The 14,930-nt window shown below is 39.4% G+C and overlaps 1 protein-coding gene across 1 annotated transcript in view; it reads left to right on the top strand.

Annotated features, from left to right (window-relative positions):
- The window catches only part of KIF13A (kinesin family member 13A), a 112,170-nt gene that overhangs the window by 5,588 nt on the left and 91,652 nt on the right, over positions 1–14,930 (top strand). Inside the window, 1 exon segment of the mRNA XM_015564138.1 lies at positions 1,784–1,844. Coding sequence (XP_015419624.1) covers positions 1,784–1,844 — 61 coding nt within the window.

The raw sequence follows: 14,930 nt of genomic DNA, 5'->3' as shown, positions 1-14,930 counted from the left end.
TGGCTGCCAGCACAGTGGTGGTGGTGGGACCCTCCCCCACCTCCTCAGCAGAGCTAAGGATGTCCGACTGCAGCTTAGGCCTGCTCCCCACTGGCACGAGGGTTGTCTGACTGCCAGCTTAGGCCCGATCCCCCAGGGAGGGGGCCTAAGCCAGCAGGTGGACATCCCCCAAGGAGTCCCAGACTGCGAGAGGGCACAGGCCGGGCTGAGGGATTTCCCCCCCTTCTCCCCCCAAGTGCACAAATTTTTGTGCACCAGGCCTCTAGTTATAAATAATTACTTTGAACACTGAAGTATACAAATAGGAATCAGGTCTGGTTCCTCCTTTCAAGGAACTTAGTCTACCAGTGGATTTGAAACGTATGCAGAGATAATATACACAATACATGAAAAATAGAATAATTGGGTTAGGTGTCACAAAAAGGATTAAACAGTGTTGTGAGAGTTCAGAGAGATATGAGACAGCTAATTCCTTTGAATTAAACCAAGGAATGCTTCCTGGAAGAAAAATACATTGAATTGGGCTGTAAGGAGTAGGAAGCATTGTGAAGGGTGGAAATGAAGAGAATACCAACTGGGATGGGATTGTAATTCCAAGATGCTGACGAGCTCAGCTGAAGCATGAAGAAGTTGGGGCGCTTGGGCTGGGAGGGCCTCATTGTGGCCAGTCTCAAATGCCAGGCCAAAGAGCTTGGGTTCTGTTTGCTCAGAGAGTAAGATCCTTTGGAAATGATTAAGCTTTAAAGGGTCTCTGTCCGTGGAAGTTTTGTAATTTGCTATTTGGACTACATGGTGAAAAGGCTATGAAAGGGAGCCCAAGAGAAAGTGGCTGCTGAGACATCTGGGCCAGTTAGCTAAGGTAGGTTTATAGAGAAATACTAATTTCAAGGCAAGTTAGTAGGTGTTACTCAAGAAAGGGTCTCCTCACCAAAATTAATTGGAGAAATAAAAAGTTAAACAGTTAAATGGATGTATTTGCTGGAGGGCTTTTCAGAGCCTTTAATATTGAGAATCTCAAATAGGGCAAAATGTACCTAATTTCTAACATGATTTCATCTTTTTTATGGACTATCTCAAGAAACTACTGTTCTTTGGACCACATTTTAGGGACTGTTGCCCTATGCACTTAATAATGGTGGCCAGAACCTGAGTGGTGATTATATGCATGAAAAACAGTGATTAGATGAGGGATTTAGGGCGGCGGCATCTGTCGTCCTGATAACATAGTAGGCACTCAGCAACTATACAGAAAATTAATGCATGCAAGAGTGAATTATTGATTTCTTCACCCTGGGTCCAAGATTGCATGGTGAAACAGAAGAGGGAATGGTGTCCAAGGTGGCAGTGTGGAGAGTTTTGAGCTTTGGTTATGCTGGAAATAGTAGCGTCATGGAAATTGCTTTTAATGAAAGCTGATCACTTAGTGTTTCTTGAGAAGCTCTGGGAGATCCAGCCTGAGGGTTACAGCAGATGCTGGAACTGTGGGACTGTTGACTTGGAGAGAAGTCATTGTTTTTTCTCACTGAATGTATCATTTTTTAAAATGTTGGTTAAGATGTATGCTTGTTTGAATTATGGATAAATAGCAATTTTCATATATAACTTAGTCTAAGAAGATAACCATCAGTGTAGTCTAAAAGAAACTTCAGGATTAACAAAGCATCCAACCTGAGGTGACAGTAGCAGGCATTCTCATCTTCATCCGTGAATTTTTTTTTTGCAGGCTGATTTATTCATAGAAGTTAATTAATGTTTAAGTTTAACATTTTGTTCTTTTATTCAGGTATTTGCCTTTGATTATTGCTTTTGGTCCATGGATGAATCTAACACCGCAAAGTATGCTGGTAAGTTGGCTCTCTTTCTGCAGTTGATGGTTGGGCCTCTGGCCTCCCTTTCCATTACACCTGTTTTCTTTAATTATTCTGGAGTTCTGTTTTCCCCATAACATTCACAGTCATTCTTTCCAGTCTAGTGCATGGGCTTGGAAGTCAGTCAATAGATTTGATTTCAGGATTTGACTCACCCACTAAAAGTGGTTTTGCTGTAAAGTCATGGACAGGTGTTGTTACTGCTTTCAGCCTGTAAAGGGAATATTAGTATCTTCAGAGGTGCTCCAAGGATTAGAGATAATGGGGGAACCATCTCAAGTCATACATGGTAGCTGTTGTGATTGTCACATAAGAAGAGGCTTAATGTGCTATGCCTTTCTCTGTTGTTAACTTTCAGCCAATGCACAGCTCCGTTTAAGCCAGCGGTTCTCAACCTGTGGGTTGCGACCCCTTTGGCGGTCAAACGACCCTTTCACAGGGGTCGCCTAAGACCATCCTGCATATCAGATATTTACATTACTATTCATAATAGTAGCAACATTACAGTTATGAAGTAGCAACGAAAATAATTTTATGGTTGGGTCACAACAAGAGGAACTGTATTTAAAGGGCCAGAAGGTTGAGAACCACTGGACTTTAATCAAAGCACAGGTGCCATTGGCTTCCAGGACTCCCGTGCACCTGAGTGTCTGAAGCAGTCCGTGGTGATATGCACTAAACCCGTGGTTGGCAAACTGCGGCTCGCAAGCCACATGCGGCTCTTTGGCCCCTTGAGTGTGGCTCTTCCTAAGCCTGAGGAGTACCCTAATTAAGTTAATAACAATGTACCTACCTATATAGTTTAAGTTTTAAAAAATTGGCTCTGAAAAGAAATTTCAGTCGTTGTACTGTTGATATTTGGCACTGTTGACTAATGAGTTTGCCAACCACTGCACTAAACACACCTTCCCCAGGGAAACATTGCCTCCTAGCTCCACATTTTGCTAGTGGTTTTTTCATGAGGCATGTTAGCCCTATTCTGTCAGACATAAATGACTGCAGATTTTATTATTTGTGATCATAGGTGCATCTTAGCCTTTCCTAGAAGCTAATCACAATTGCTTCAGCTTAAGAGCGAAGCATCTGATTTAGTGAAGAGAGTCAGATTCCTTCCCTCCCAGTTGGGTCCGCCTTTCCTGGATATATGGCCATAATGAGTGTTTTCTCCTAATTTCTACTTATAAGACTATCAGCTGAGTGACTTTTCCATTTACTTAAAAAAAGAAAAAGTGAGGAAAGGATTGAGAGGATGTAGGCTTTGCAGTGGTTCTCAACCTTGGCTACACATTAGATTCACCTGGGAATCTTTTTTAAATTCCTGATTTCTGGGCCTCATCCTCCGGAAATTCTGTTTCTTTGTTACTAATGTTATGGCCTCACCCCATAACAAAGAAACAGAATTTCCGGAGGATGAGGCCCAGAAATCAGGATTTTAAAAAAGATTCCCAGGTGATTCTAATGTGCAGCCAAGTTTGAGAACCACTGCTTTAGAGAGTAAAAGGAAGTTGCTTGCTCGTAAGGAATTTTATTGACAGACTTTCCATGGCCACCTAAAGCAGACTTGTTGAGAAATTATTTGATATGTATATATTTCTCAAAAGTTAACAATCTTGAACTAGGAAAATTTCTTCAGCTCTTCACATTGGGTAAATTGGTCTTTCTTTCCAAGCATCAGTTTTACAACTTCAGCTGTGTATTTTATTAATGTGAATGAATAGTCCTTTATGTTGGTTATAATTAATGTGTCTTTTTATTGGTCCTTTGGGACTTTAGATAATAATTCCATGGAGTCTGTATCCCTAAAACCTATATAATTCAATTAACCAATGTCACCCCAATAAATTAAATTTAAAAATAAAATAATAAATTAAATAAATTCTACAGAGTCTGGAGCAGTCTGCCTTGACTGTTAGCACTGTGTGTATTTTTGTGCTGGGTGTGTACTTTTGGATATAAATAACCAACAAAAGTAAAACATTTCCTATTGTAACAGAAACAAATGAGGACAAATGCTATGGCTATACAAAGCCCAGTCTCATCCTGTTGCATTGATGTGATTCAGGATACAGCCAGATACATCTTTCTAAATTAAAATTCTTCTCATTCAATTCTCAAATACGTTCAAGGACTGCTCATCTCTTACAGATTTAACCTGTACTTCTTGGATGGCATTTAAGGTCCTTTATTAGATAGCCCCAGTCTACCCTGCCCTCCCTCTGCTCCATGACTCCCTACCACCTATTCTGTACTCCAGCCCAGTGTTATTGTTTGTTCCTCTAACGTAACCCAGGAAGCCAGAATAGTTCCTTAATATGCATGAGTCCCCTACTGTGTATGCAGCCTAGGAAGCCTTGAGAAATTAAAAACTAAGTTGGAAAGCAAAAGAATGCAGAGCAAACAACAGTAAACATTTTTGATACAATATTTAAACTCTAAATTTTACAAGTTTTAAGTGCTATGGAAAAACCCAGGAGAAGCAAAATCTGGCAGGAGTACAATTGCCAGGGAAGGCATCTGAGAGGAGATGGGACTGGAACTGGACATAGACGCTTAGCATAGGGTTAGCCAAAGGATAGTACTAGTATAGAGGGCATCCAGGTAGGAGGAAGCAGTATGATATCAAGGACAGCACATGGACTCAGGGGTCACACCTGGGTTTATGACTCAGAATGCCTGCTTTGGTTCTCTTCCCGTGGTCGGCAAACTGCGGCTCGCGAGCCACATGCGGCTCTTTGGCCCCTTGAATGTGGCTCTTCCACAAAATACCGACTTCTGCGCATGGGCCACGAAGTTTCAATTGCACTCTATGTGCGCGCCCACACGTGGTATTTTGTGGAAGAGCCACACTCAAGGGGCCAAAGAACCACGTGTGGCTTGCCAGCTGCAGTTTGCTGACCACTGTAGACAATTTGAACTCTCTGAGATACAGTTTCTTTTTTGTAAAATGCGAAACATGGAAATGATAGCTCCTATCTCATATGCTATTACAAAGGTTAAATAGGTAACTTAACATGCTGATTCAAGGAGGGTGTCCATAAACAGTACATCATTTGTCTTATCCATAAGTGAAGATGCAGAAGTGGGAGAGAGCGTGGTGAATAGACTCATCCGAGCAGAAGGTGCATCTTGGGGGAAGCAGTGGGAGATCCATTTGTACATATTGAGTGAAGCCAAATAATAGGAAATTTTAAAAGCTAGACTAAGAAATTTAGACTGATATGGTAAAAAGAAAGGGGGGGGGAGGAGAGTTTTGGAGTGATGTGATTAAAATAATGCCTAAGGAGGATTGTTCTTCCCTTTTCCATATCTCCTGGGATCACATCCTCCATTATTGCCGAGAGAGGCCATTCTAGCCTTCTGCAATAATCATTCATGTCCTTGAATATAGGACAAACTATTTTTTAATATATTTTTATTGATTTCAGAGAGGAAGGGAGAGGGAAAGAAAGATAGAAATATCAACGATGAGAGAGAATCATTGATCAGCTGCCTCCTGCATGCCGGGCCCGCAACCCCGGCATGTGCCCTTGACCGGAATCGAATCCAGGACCTCTCAGTCCTCAGGCTTATGTTCTACCCACTGAGCCAAACTGACTAGGGCAGGACAAACTATTTTTTAAATTAAAAATAACTTTATTAAGTACAGATAATAAAATTCAAGTATGAAACTTATGATTTCTGTACCTCTTCATCATAAATATGTTCAGAAATATTTTTAAAGATAAAACTGATTTTTAAATATACTGATAGCCTAAAATTTACTAAATTTTAGTGTGTATGATCACATCAAATACTATGTTCCATTTAGCCCTGAAATAGGATTCTCTAGGCTGATAGAGCAATGTCTACCTACAAAATAGTGGGTGAAAATTTCTTGTTCTTTAGATACTGTGACTGCCTTAGTAGAAAGTAAAATCTTGCTTACTATCCTCTCAGGTTTGTTTGCATTCATTGTACTCTGCCTAGTAAATATGTTAGTAGTAGATTAGTTGGTGGGTAATTTGATTTCCTTTTATCTTCATTAAAAAATAGCAATTCCTTCTTAATTGTGAATGGAAACATTAAGATATAAGCATTTATTCTCTGGTGGGAAATAGAGGAAATGGAGAAGGGGAAGCACATGTGTTTTAAAACCAACCTACTTGTCAGGCTCAATGAATAATGGCATCATTGATATTGAATCAGATCTCATAAGGCAGCTCTCAAAACTTGGGGGGCAGAAAGAGCAGGGGGAGAGAGAGAGAGAAATGTAAGTGCGTGGATTGAAGGAACAGAAAAAACAGGGACTTTAAATTTCATGTGGTGTGTACAATGTTCACTTCTTAATTATGTTTATGTTATGCTATTCATTAAGAGCTATAGCAAGAACTTCTTTCAGGCTTTCTGAGTTAGAAATACTTAGTTCTACAACGTGTGTAATGGCATTGCAGTGGGTTGAAGTGATTGAAGGCTGTGGGCTCTTAAGTCAGACTACATGGGTTCAAATTATGCTTTCACCACCTTCTATCTGTGTTAAGTCAGGTGAGTTACTAATCTCAGTTTGCTTCTGTTTCTTCATATGTTAAGTAAAGATAATAATAGTTCGGACTTTAGGACTAAATGACCCGTTCATGTGAAGTTTTTAAGCCAGTGCTTGGCACATAGGGAAAACTCACATAGTATTTATCATTGTCACAATGTAGCCGGAGTAAGGGTAGTAGCATCTTTGGAAAGAAAATACATTGTACTGGTGTTTACAAGACCTGGTTTTGCCACAAGCTATAAACTTTGGGGATCTGTTTCCTCATCTGTGAAAGGAGAAGACATGGCCTAGACCAGTGATTTTCAGTCTTTTTCATCTCATGGCACACATAAACTACTAAAATTCTGTGGCACATCAAAAAATATATGTTTTGCCAATCTGACCAAAAAATAGATATAATTTTGATGCATTTACACCAGACGGCTATTGTTGTGTTGACTGTTGTAATTTTTTTATTTGACAATCTAAGGGGAAAGAGGTGCCCCTGGCTAAATATTCAGGTATTGCATGTTTTACAAATTCTTGCAGCACACTGATTGAAAAATCCCTGGCCTAGACTGATTTCAGATTTCCTCCAGCTTTCTGATAGAACATGAATTAGACATTTTATGCTGGCCAAACAGCTGTTGAAGTGGACTTTTCAGAGGCAAATCAAAGGCTTGTTTGTTAAGTCATTTGAATTACATTGAATCATGCTTTGAGACATTTTACATTTTAACTATATCATTTCTTCTTGTTTTACCTTGTGGTTATGTAGTCATAATAATGCTTGTCTAGCACATAATTCTGAGTCTTTAAAGCAAAAACCCTTGTGCCAGGGCTAAGAAAAAGCAGAAGTAACCTGCAGAATTAAGCCCCCAAAGCATGGCATTTCTCATAAACCCACATCCTTCCCCTGCAACCCCACATGCACATAGATACACATTCAGGATTATAAAATTATTATATTATAGCCCTAGCTGGTGTGACTCAGTTGGTTGAGCATTGTTCCATTCACCAAAAGGTCACTGTTCAATTCCCAGTCAGGGCACATGCCCAGGTTGCAGGCTCAATCCCTGGTAAGGGGCAGGCAGGAAACAGCCAATCAATGTTTCCCTCTTACATCAATGTTTCTCTCTCTCTCTCCCCCCGCCCCACCCCTTTCCCTTTTCCTCCCTCTCCCTCTCCCCTCTTCTCTCTGTGAAATCAATAAAAACATGTTTTTTAAAAATTATTATATTAGAATAAATACTGTTAAACTTGAGGGCATCATAACAGATAATAGGTCTTTGTAAGTGTTTGAATCACTACTGATGGGAATTAAACCTTCATTCCAAAAATAAAACTCCGTCTGGTGTGGTATATCTGAGGATCAATGCAGGCATGAATATTTCCTGGCCTGAAAGAGTCTAAACCAGTGATGGCGAACCTTTTGAGCTCAGCGTGTCAGCATTTTGAAAAACCCTAACTTAACTCTGATGCCGTGTCACATATAGAAATTTTTTGATATTTGCAACCATAGTAAAACAAAGATTTATAATTTTGATATTTATTTTATATATTTAAATGTCATTTAACAAAGAAAAATCAACCAAAAAAATGAGTTCTGACACGCGTGTCATAGATTCGCCATCACTGGTAAACTATTGACTTAGAAATTATATAACAATTCTTTCCATATGGCATGTTGCTCAAATTCCCTGAAGCCATGTGTTTTCAGGCATAGTTAATGCCCTGCAGTTCAGGAGAAAGGTGGTACTCCTGCTAGCGTTGCTTTATCCTGTGAGGGGGCAGCTGAGCGCCTCCCAGCCTGGGCCGTTGCTGTGGGGAGAGCAGTCATGTTTGATTCTGTTCCCATGATGGCAGATTTTATGTGCTCAGAGGTCGAAATGGTTTCTGTGTCACATTGTTTAACTGTGCATCAAAATTTACATTCTAAAAATGTTTAACCATGTATCATAATCTGCATTCTAAAAGGTGACAGTAGCTAAAATAGAACTGCCAAAACTCACTTTTAGTGAGAAATTTTTATGTTCAGTCTATCCTATATGGTTACTTTTTTAAGGGCCCCTCATATAGGCTTCCCCTGAGCTTGTTAGATTTAGTATGTGGCCCCTTTTTCATGCACACACCCACCTTCTTCCACACTTCCTTTCTTTGTCTGTATATATTCCTTAGAATAATATTTATTGGCCCCCAGAGACATCATGTAACTTAGGTATATTTAGAGGGGAACATAGTTCTGAGCAAAGGGTTCCCAGCACTGTGCACATCTCTATGCCTGCAGCTGTTCATTTTGCAACACCCAGCTGAGTAGAAACTTTATTGTCCTCATTTTATAGATGAGGAAACTGAGGTTCAGAGCCCCTGCTACCTGTGAGCAAGCCGAATGCCTTGGCAAGCATAGATTTTGGTCAATGACAGTGATGCATGAAGACTATAGATTCTACCGCAAGCCCGGGCTCTCCTCTCTTCTCTCATCCCAAGAGAGGCTGTGTTCAGCAAATCAGATAGGAGTGCTCTGACTTGGAACCTAGCCAGGAACAATACTGATGGCATTCTTCCTACTGCCAGAGTCCTAAATGCCTGTGTTTGGTTTGGGCTTTGCCTTAGCCTCCCCTCAAGTGCAGTAGATGTTGTGCACCCCACAGTCCAGAGGAGATGTCAAGTCAAGCCTGCTTCTATATAAGAGGCAGACAGTGTGAAACACTGTTGATCAGGTAGAAATGAAGAACATTGGCTGCTTCCACAGTTTTTTATGTGAAAATACCCTCCTGAATAACTCCACAACCTTTCTATTGCACAATCCTCACCAGTAAGGTGGTTTATTTCTTTCTTTCATCCCGGGTACCAAGCCCCCCCACCCCACCCCCTTCACCCCTCATGAGTCAGCCACTTCATCTGGCAACAGAAAAGGTGCCGAACTTCAATGCCAACTCCTGACTAGCCCAGCTCTGTCACTGGGGTGGAAACATCCATCTGGGTGAGTCACCCACACCATGCCGCAAGTCAGACTCCCAGGGACTGCAATGCTGATCGCTCTTGGATGCCACCATGGAACTTTTACCCTCATGGCCCAGTTTCTCAAGATCCTTTTACCAGCAGGTGCCTTAATGGCAAACTACTGTAGTTGATTAAAACTTAAACCTCATGTCACCAAGTTAAGCCTTAGTTCCTTTATCTGAACTCTATAGTTTTGGGTCATTTAACTTAACCCAGGTTTAAAGTCACTGCATGTGACAATTTCTGAGAGTTGCACTGTTTGAGAGAGGGTTTTACTGAAACCTGGTTCAAGTTAGGTGCATTCCTCATCCCCCCAGGTATGTGAGAAGGACCTGTCTGCTCTTGCTCCGTCCAGGTGCTCTGACTTGGAGCTGAGCCACCTGCCAAGTTCAGACTCATCAAAATTGCTATGGCTGTCAGCCCTGTTTAAAAGTGGAAAAACACCCTCACAAATGAGAAGGCCTAAGAATTCCAAATTACAAATATGGAGCTTAACCATTTTTACCCTACAATAACTCTGATGAGAACCAGACAGTGTTTGATAAAATGATTGATCGTGTTAAAATCTCGAGTGCTCTTTGTGCAGCTACTTTAGGAAAATGAGAAATATTTTGTGTATATGTCATGTCCAGCCTCGTATTGCCATACCTAGTGTTTTATTCAGCCATGATCTACATGAGGCTGCCTTGCTTAATGCAAATTGCAAATAAGACAGGGTTTGACTTCCCATTTTTTTCTCCCATTTCTTAGAACATAGCCCACTGTGATGTTTCACCTTGTGCCTCTTCAGTAGCCAGATGTGAGGCATAGGGAGATAGGTGCATGTTCCCGCCCATCCCTAATTTCTCTTCTTCTGTGCTTTGCTGTCAGGGCCCTACTATGGGGGAGGGAATTGCCTTGGTTACTGAGCTCCCAAAGCACATACCAGGAACTTTGAGTCCACTGCTGCTATTCCCAGTAGGGCAGGTTATGCATAATGTGGAGACTCGGGGTTAGCTTTTCAAAGATCTGTATCACATGGGACTCAGGGCTGGGTGGGTCAGTCGGTAACTGTGCTTGCAGAAATTCCACACAGGAGCCTCTCTACTGTTCTGACATTGTGTTATGGGTTGCTTTGGGCATGCCTGTGTTTTAAGACTTGTCCACACAGTTATAGGAGGTCTAATCATAAACCCCACAGAGGAAATTGGCATCTTGGTCATGGTTACTGACAAGCGAGGTCAGGTTTGTTCTGTGGCTCCCTGCATCAGGCCTGTGGAGCTGACTTCTGCAGAGTGGCCACCTCCACTCGGGCATCAGTCCAGCTGAAAAGCCTCAAGGCTTTACTTGGCTTGTCTGGGATAGAAGCATATTCCTCGATCCTCCTTCCCACAGGACTTCTGAACTTTCCCTTATGGGCTGGTCCGAGTCCCCTAGACAAACAGCACTTCTTTCTGTTTAAGTTAAGTCGGGAAACATTCAGCGTGTGGATAGTGCAGCTTTTGTGGATTTCTTGATTCCCACCATCCAGTATAAATCCTCCTTTCTTATGTGAACTTGGCTTCTTAAAGCAGTCGGCAAGTGTTTTTTTCCTATGATGAAAAAGGGGACTGCTGTGTTTAAAAAATAGAAAGGAACAAAGCAAAAAACCTTCCGTCTTTTGGATAAATCAGACTCTCCTTAATAGACCCTATAAGGATCTACTTTGAGATCTAGTATTTTCTCTCTATCACCGAGTGAATTGTAGCCACCGTTTTCGTGGTGAGCTGGTCCTGTTAAGGACCCTAAGAGGCTGTATAAAGAGTCTACGGTGCCTTTTCAGGCTTGGTTGGCAGCCTGGTCTTTTTCATAGTTGTCTCTTATTGTACTGGTGGTGCCCTGAAAGTCCTCAAACCTAAAAACCTGATGAAGTATAACCCCAGCCAGGGATTCATACAGCTAAAAAGGCACCGGAAAAGAAAATGAAGGGAAACTTTATAAGGATATGTTTCTAGTCACAATTTTATTGATATGATCTTATGTTGTTTTCCCCCCATACCTTTCTGAGATATGTTAATGTTGTAAAAGAATGGCACATCTTTTTCCTGCACTAAACAACATGTGTTGGCAAGTAATGGTACTGTTCCTTATTCCTCTCTTCATCATGACCCGAAACACACATATACCCTTAACACACACATAACCCTCACATAACACATCCAACACACACACACACACCCATCACACACACACACCCATCACACACACACACCCAACACACAAACACACACACACACACACCATACACACTTGTTTTTCTCAGTGGAATTTTAAAAGTGGGACCTCTATGGGATCTAGAGAAATAGCAATAAATGATAATAAATGATTCCTTTAATTTTTTTCCAAAAATAGGCATCTTTTATCTTTGAAATTGGATTACCTCAAAAAATTGTTGCAAAGATGGGGCAACTTTTTAAGAAAAATGAGATAATCACCTCCTTCTCTATCCCGGAATTAATTATAGTAGATGAAAGGTTTAATGGGTGATATTAATAATATTAACTAAAATATATTTCAGACTTATAATGGCCAGGCACTGTGGTAAGGGCTTTACCTGTTTGCCTCATTAAATCATACAGCAGCCTAGTAGGTAGCAGCTATTATTCGTGATTTACTAATGAAGAAATGAAAAGCTTGCCCAAGGTTACACAGCTAAGGAGTAGAGTTTGAAATAAAACTGTAAAAAACAAAAACAACAAAACTGGAAGAAAATATGGGTGAATACCTATATAATTTGGTATAATCCAAAGGATTTAGGAATCACAACATATACCATAGGTGAAAATTATAAAGGAAAAGATGAAAGATTTGAATATGCAAGACCAAATGCTTCTGTATGATAAAGAACAATATAAGACCGAAAAGAAAAATATTTACAACATATGATAGATCAAAGGTTGATATCCTTACTATATGATGAGCATTTTGAAATTAATAAGTAAAAAAAATCAATGAAGAAACCAATTTATTTATTAAAATAAACATAGGACTCAACCAATTTATTAAAGAATAAATTCAAATGGGCAATAAATTATGAAAAGGAAATTTTTAATCTAACAAAACAGGAGGGGTTTTTTTTTCTACTGACAGTCAAAACAAGGAAGAATGATAATAGCTAGGATTGAGGGTCTAGCAAAAAGGACTCATGCATTACTAAGAGGACTTAGTAATTTGATTTTTTGGAGTTTTGCCTAGTAAAGTCAATAGAAAAGTGCACAAAGGTAAATATGTAAGGATATTACAGAAAAAAAGAAAAAGAAAATAATCTAAATATCCATAATAGAGAACTGATTATATCAGCTAAGAATACCATGGGAAGCTTGAGCAGCTATAAAACAATGTTAATGTTGATGTATCTTTGCAGAGGTGGGAGAGTATTCCTTATTTCTTGTCTTTAAAGAGAATAAATTTCCCTGGAGACATGAAACCATATAAAATGTATTCCAGTCTCTCTAGACTGTAGTCTTGCTTATATTTGTAAAAATACATGAACTTTACAATAATTCTTTTTATTTACTCTTTTACAAATTGTGCTTCAAGATAGTTATTTAAGAATGAAAAGGGGACTAATTCTTTCCAGAAACACAGAATAATTGTTTTCTACTTTTTCATAGTTCATTTGTGTTTTCCAAATTTTCACTTCCTAGTGTAACTTAAACCTTTATTAACTATGATAAACATGAATTATATTGTGTTTGTCAAATGTAACTAAATAGCTACCTTAAAGAATTTGAGTTTTTGGAAAGCATATGTAAATATTTAGTGAAAATCAGATTAGCTTATTTTTTCAGTCCCACATTTTTTTTTTTTTCAAGATTCAGGAGGTTACTGTATGTGTCAGCAAAAATGTAATCTGTGATTTTTTTAATTACAATTATCCAATTAGTAGGTACATATCATGTTGACATATTTATTCACACCACAGTGCTTTATTGTTAACAAAGGCTATTGTGGTCTTTAGGGGCTCATTAGAATTTCAAAAACAGTCATACTTTGACCAAAGTGTAACCTGTAATACAATTAAATATTTCTTTTTTAAGTTCAACACACAATATTTTGATGCCTTAGTCATCACTAATTAGAAAGAGGTTCCCAATTAAAGGTCAGTCTTTACAGCAATGTCAACATAGGAATGTCCTACTGTGTGCCACTCACTCTGCAAAGATGCAGCAACTCCTGTTTTTAAAGGAGCTCTAAATGCATTGGTAGAGAAAAAAACATAGCGCTGTCTGATGAGTTCTGGGAGATTGTAGAAAATACACTGGAGACCAGGAGGGAGCAGCTGATTCCCAGTGTCACAAAGCGTTAAGCCACCAATTATGGATGGGCATCAGCCTTGACATTCAGAAGCCAATACAGACAGACCCAGGCCCTGCCACAAACCAGTGGTATGATCTTGGCAAATGACTTACTCTTGTAGAGCCCCAGTCTCCTATGGATTATAATCTATATCTACTCTACCTGGGTATTGCAAGAATTCACTGATATAAAATATGTAATGTACACTACACACAGAACAGTTGATAAAAATTCTCTTCTCAGTAGCATAACTAATAACATTATACAAATTAAATAGGTTAATTCACACCCTCTTTAGTATTTACAGTAATTTGGACCTAGGCTAAACTGAAGTTTATTCTTATATTTTTGTATCCTGGAGAATTCTTTGATCATTTGGTTTATTTTTCATGCAATTTTAGTGTACACATTCTGAGTTGGTATTTTATTTTCACTTGACATATAACAAACGTATTTCATGTATCTCTGTAGCATTGTTTCTTTTTTTTTCAAGTAATGATCTTTAATTTAAAGGCCATTCCTACCAAGGAAAAAGAGACAGTGTGATTTTTCCCTTGAAAGGACATCAAGAAGATAATTCCTCGTCATTCTAGCTAGCCTCTCAGCATCAGAAACCAGAAGTAATAGGTTTCACCACCTGAGGTATCAATTCTTAATTGGTTAATGACTCCCGGCTCTGTGCAGCCAGTGGCGTAAGCTCTCTGACCAGTTCTTCTCTGCAGTTGAATCCTTTCATCAACTCAAGCTCTTGCTTGCTTTCAAGTTGCTAAATATGAATTGATCTATAGATTCAATGCAATCCCCATTAAAATACCAACGGCATATTTCACAGACCTAGAACGAACTCTCCAAAAATTCATATGGAATTAAAAAACACACCAAATAGCCACAGCAATCCTGAGAAAGAACAAAGTTGGAAGAATCACAATACCAGATATAAAGCTACATTACAAAGCAACTGTCCTCAAAACTGCCGGCTACTGGCACAAGAACAAACCTATAGACCATTGGAACAGAACAAAGAACCAAGAAATTGACCCAAGTCATTACACTCAATTAATATTTGACAGAGGAGGCAAGAGCATACAATGGAGTCAAGATAGTCTCTTCAATAAATGGTGTTGGGAAAATTGGTCAGATACATGCAAAATATGAAACTAGACCACCAATTTACACAATACACAAAAATAAAAACAAACTCAGAATGGATAAAGGACTTAAACATAAGATGGGAAACCATA

This window comes from Myotis davidii, unplaced genomic scaffold (genome assembly GCF_000327345.1).
Source record: "Myotis davidii unplaced genomic scaffold, ASM32734v1 scaffold279, whole genome shotgun sequence".
Classification (NCBI taxonomy): domain Eukaryota; kingdom Metazoa; phylum Chordata; class Mammalia; order Chiroptera; family Vespertilionidae; genus Myotis; species Myotis davidii.
The sequence above is the reverse complement of the archived record's forward strand: the minus strand, read 5'-3'. Positions and strand labels throughout refer to the sequence as shown.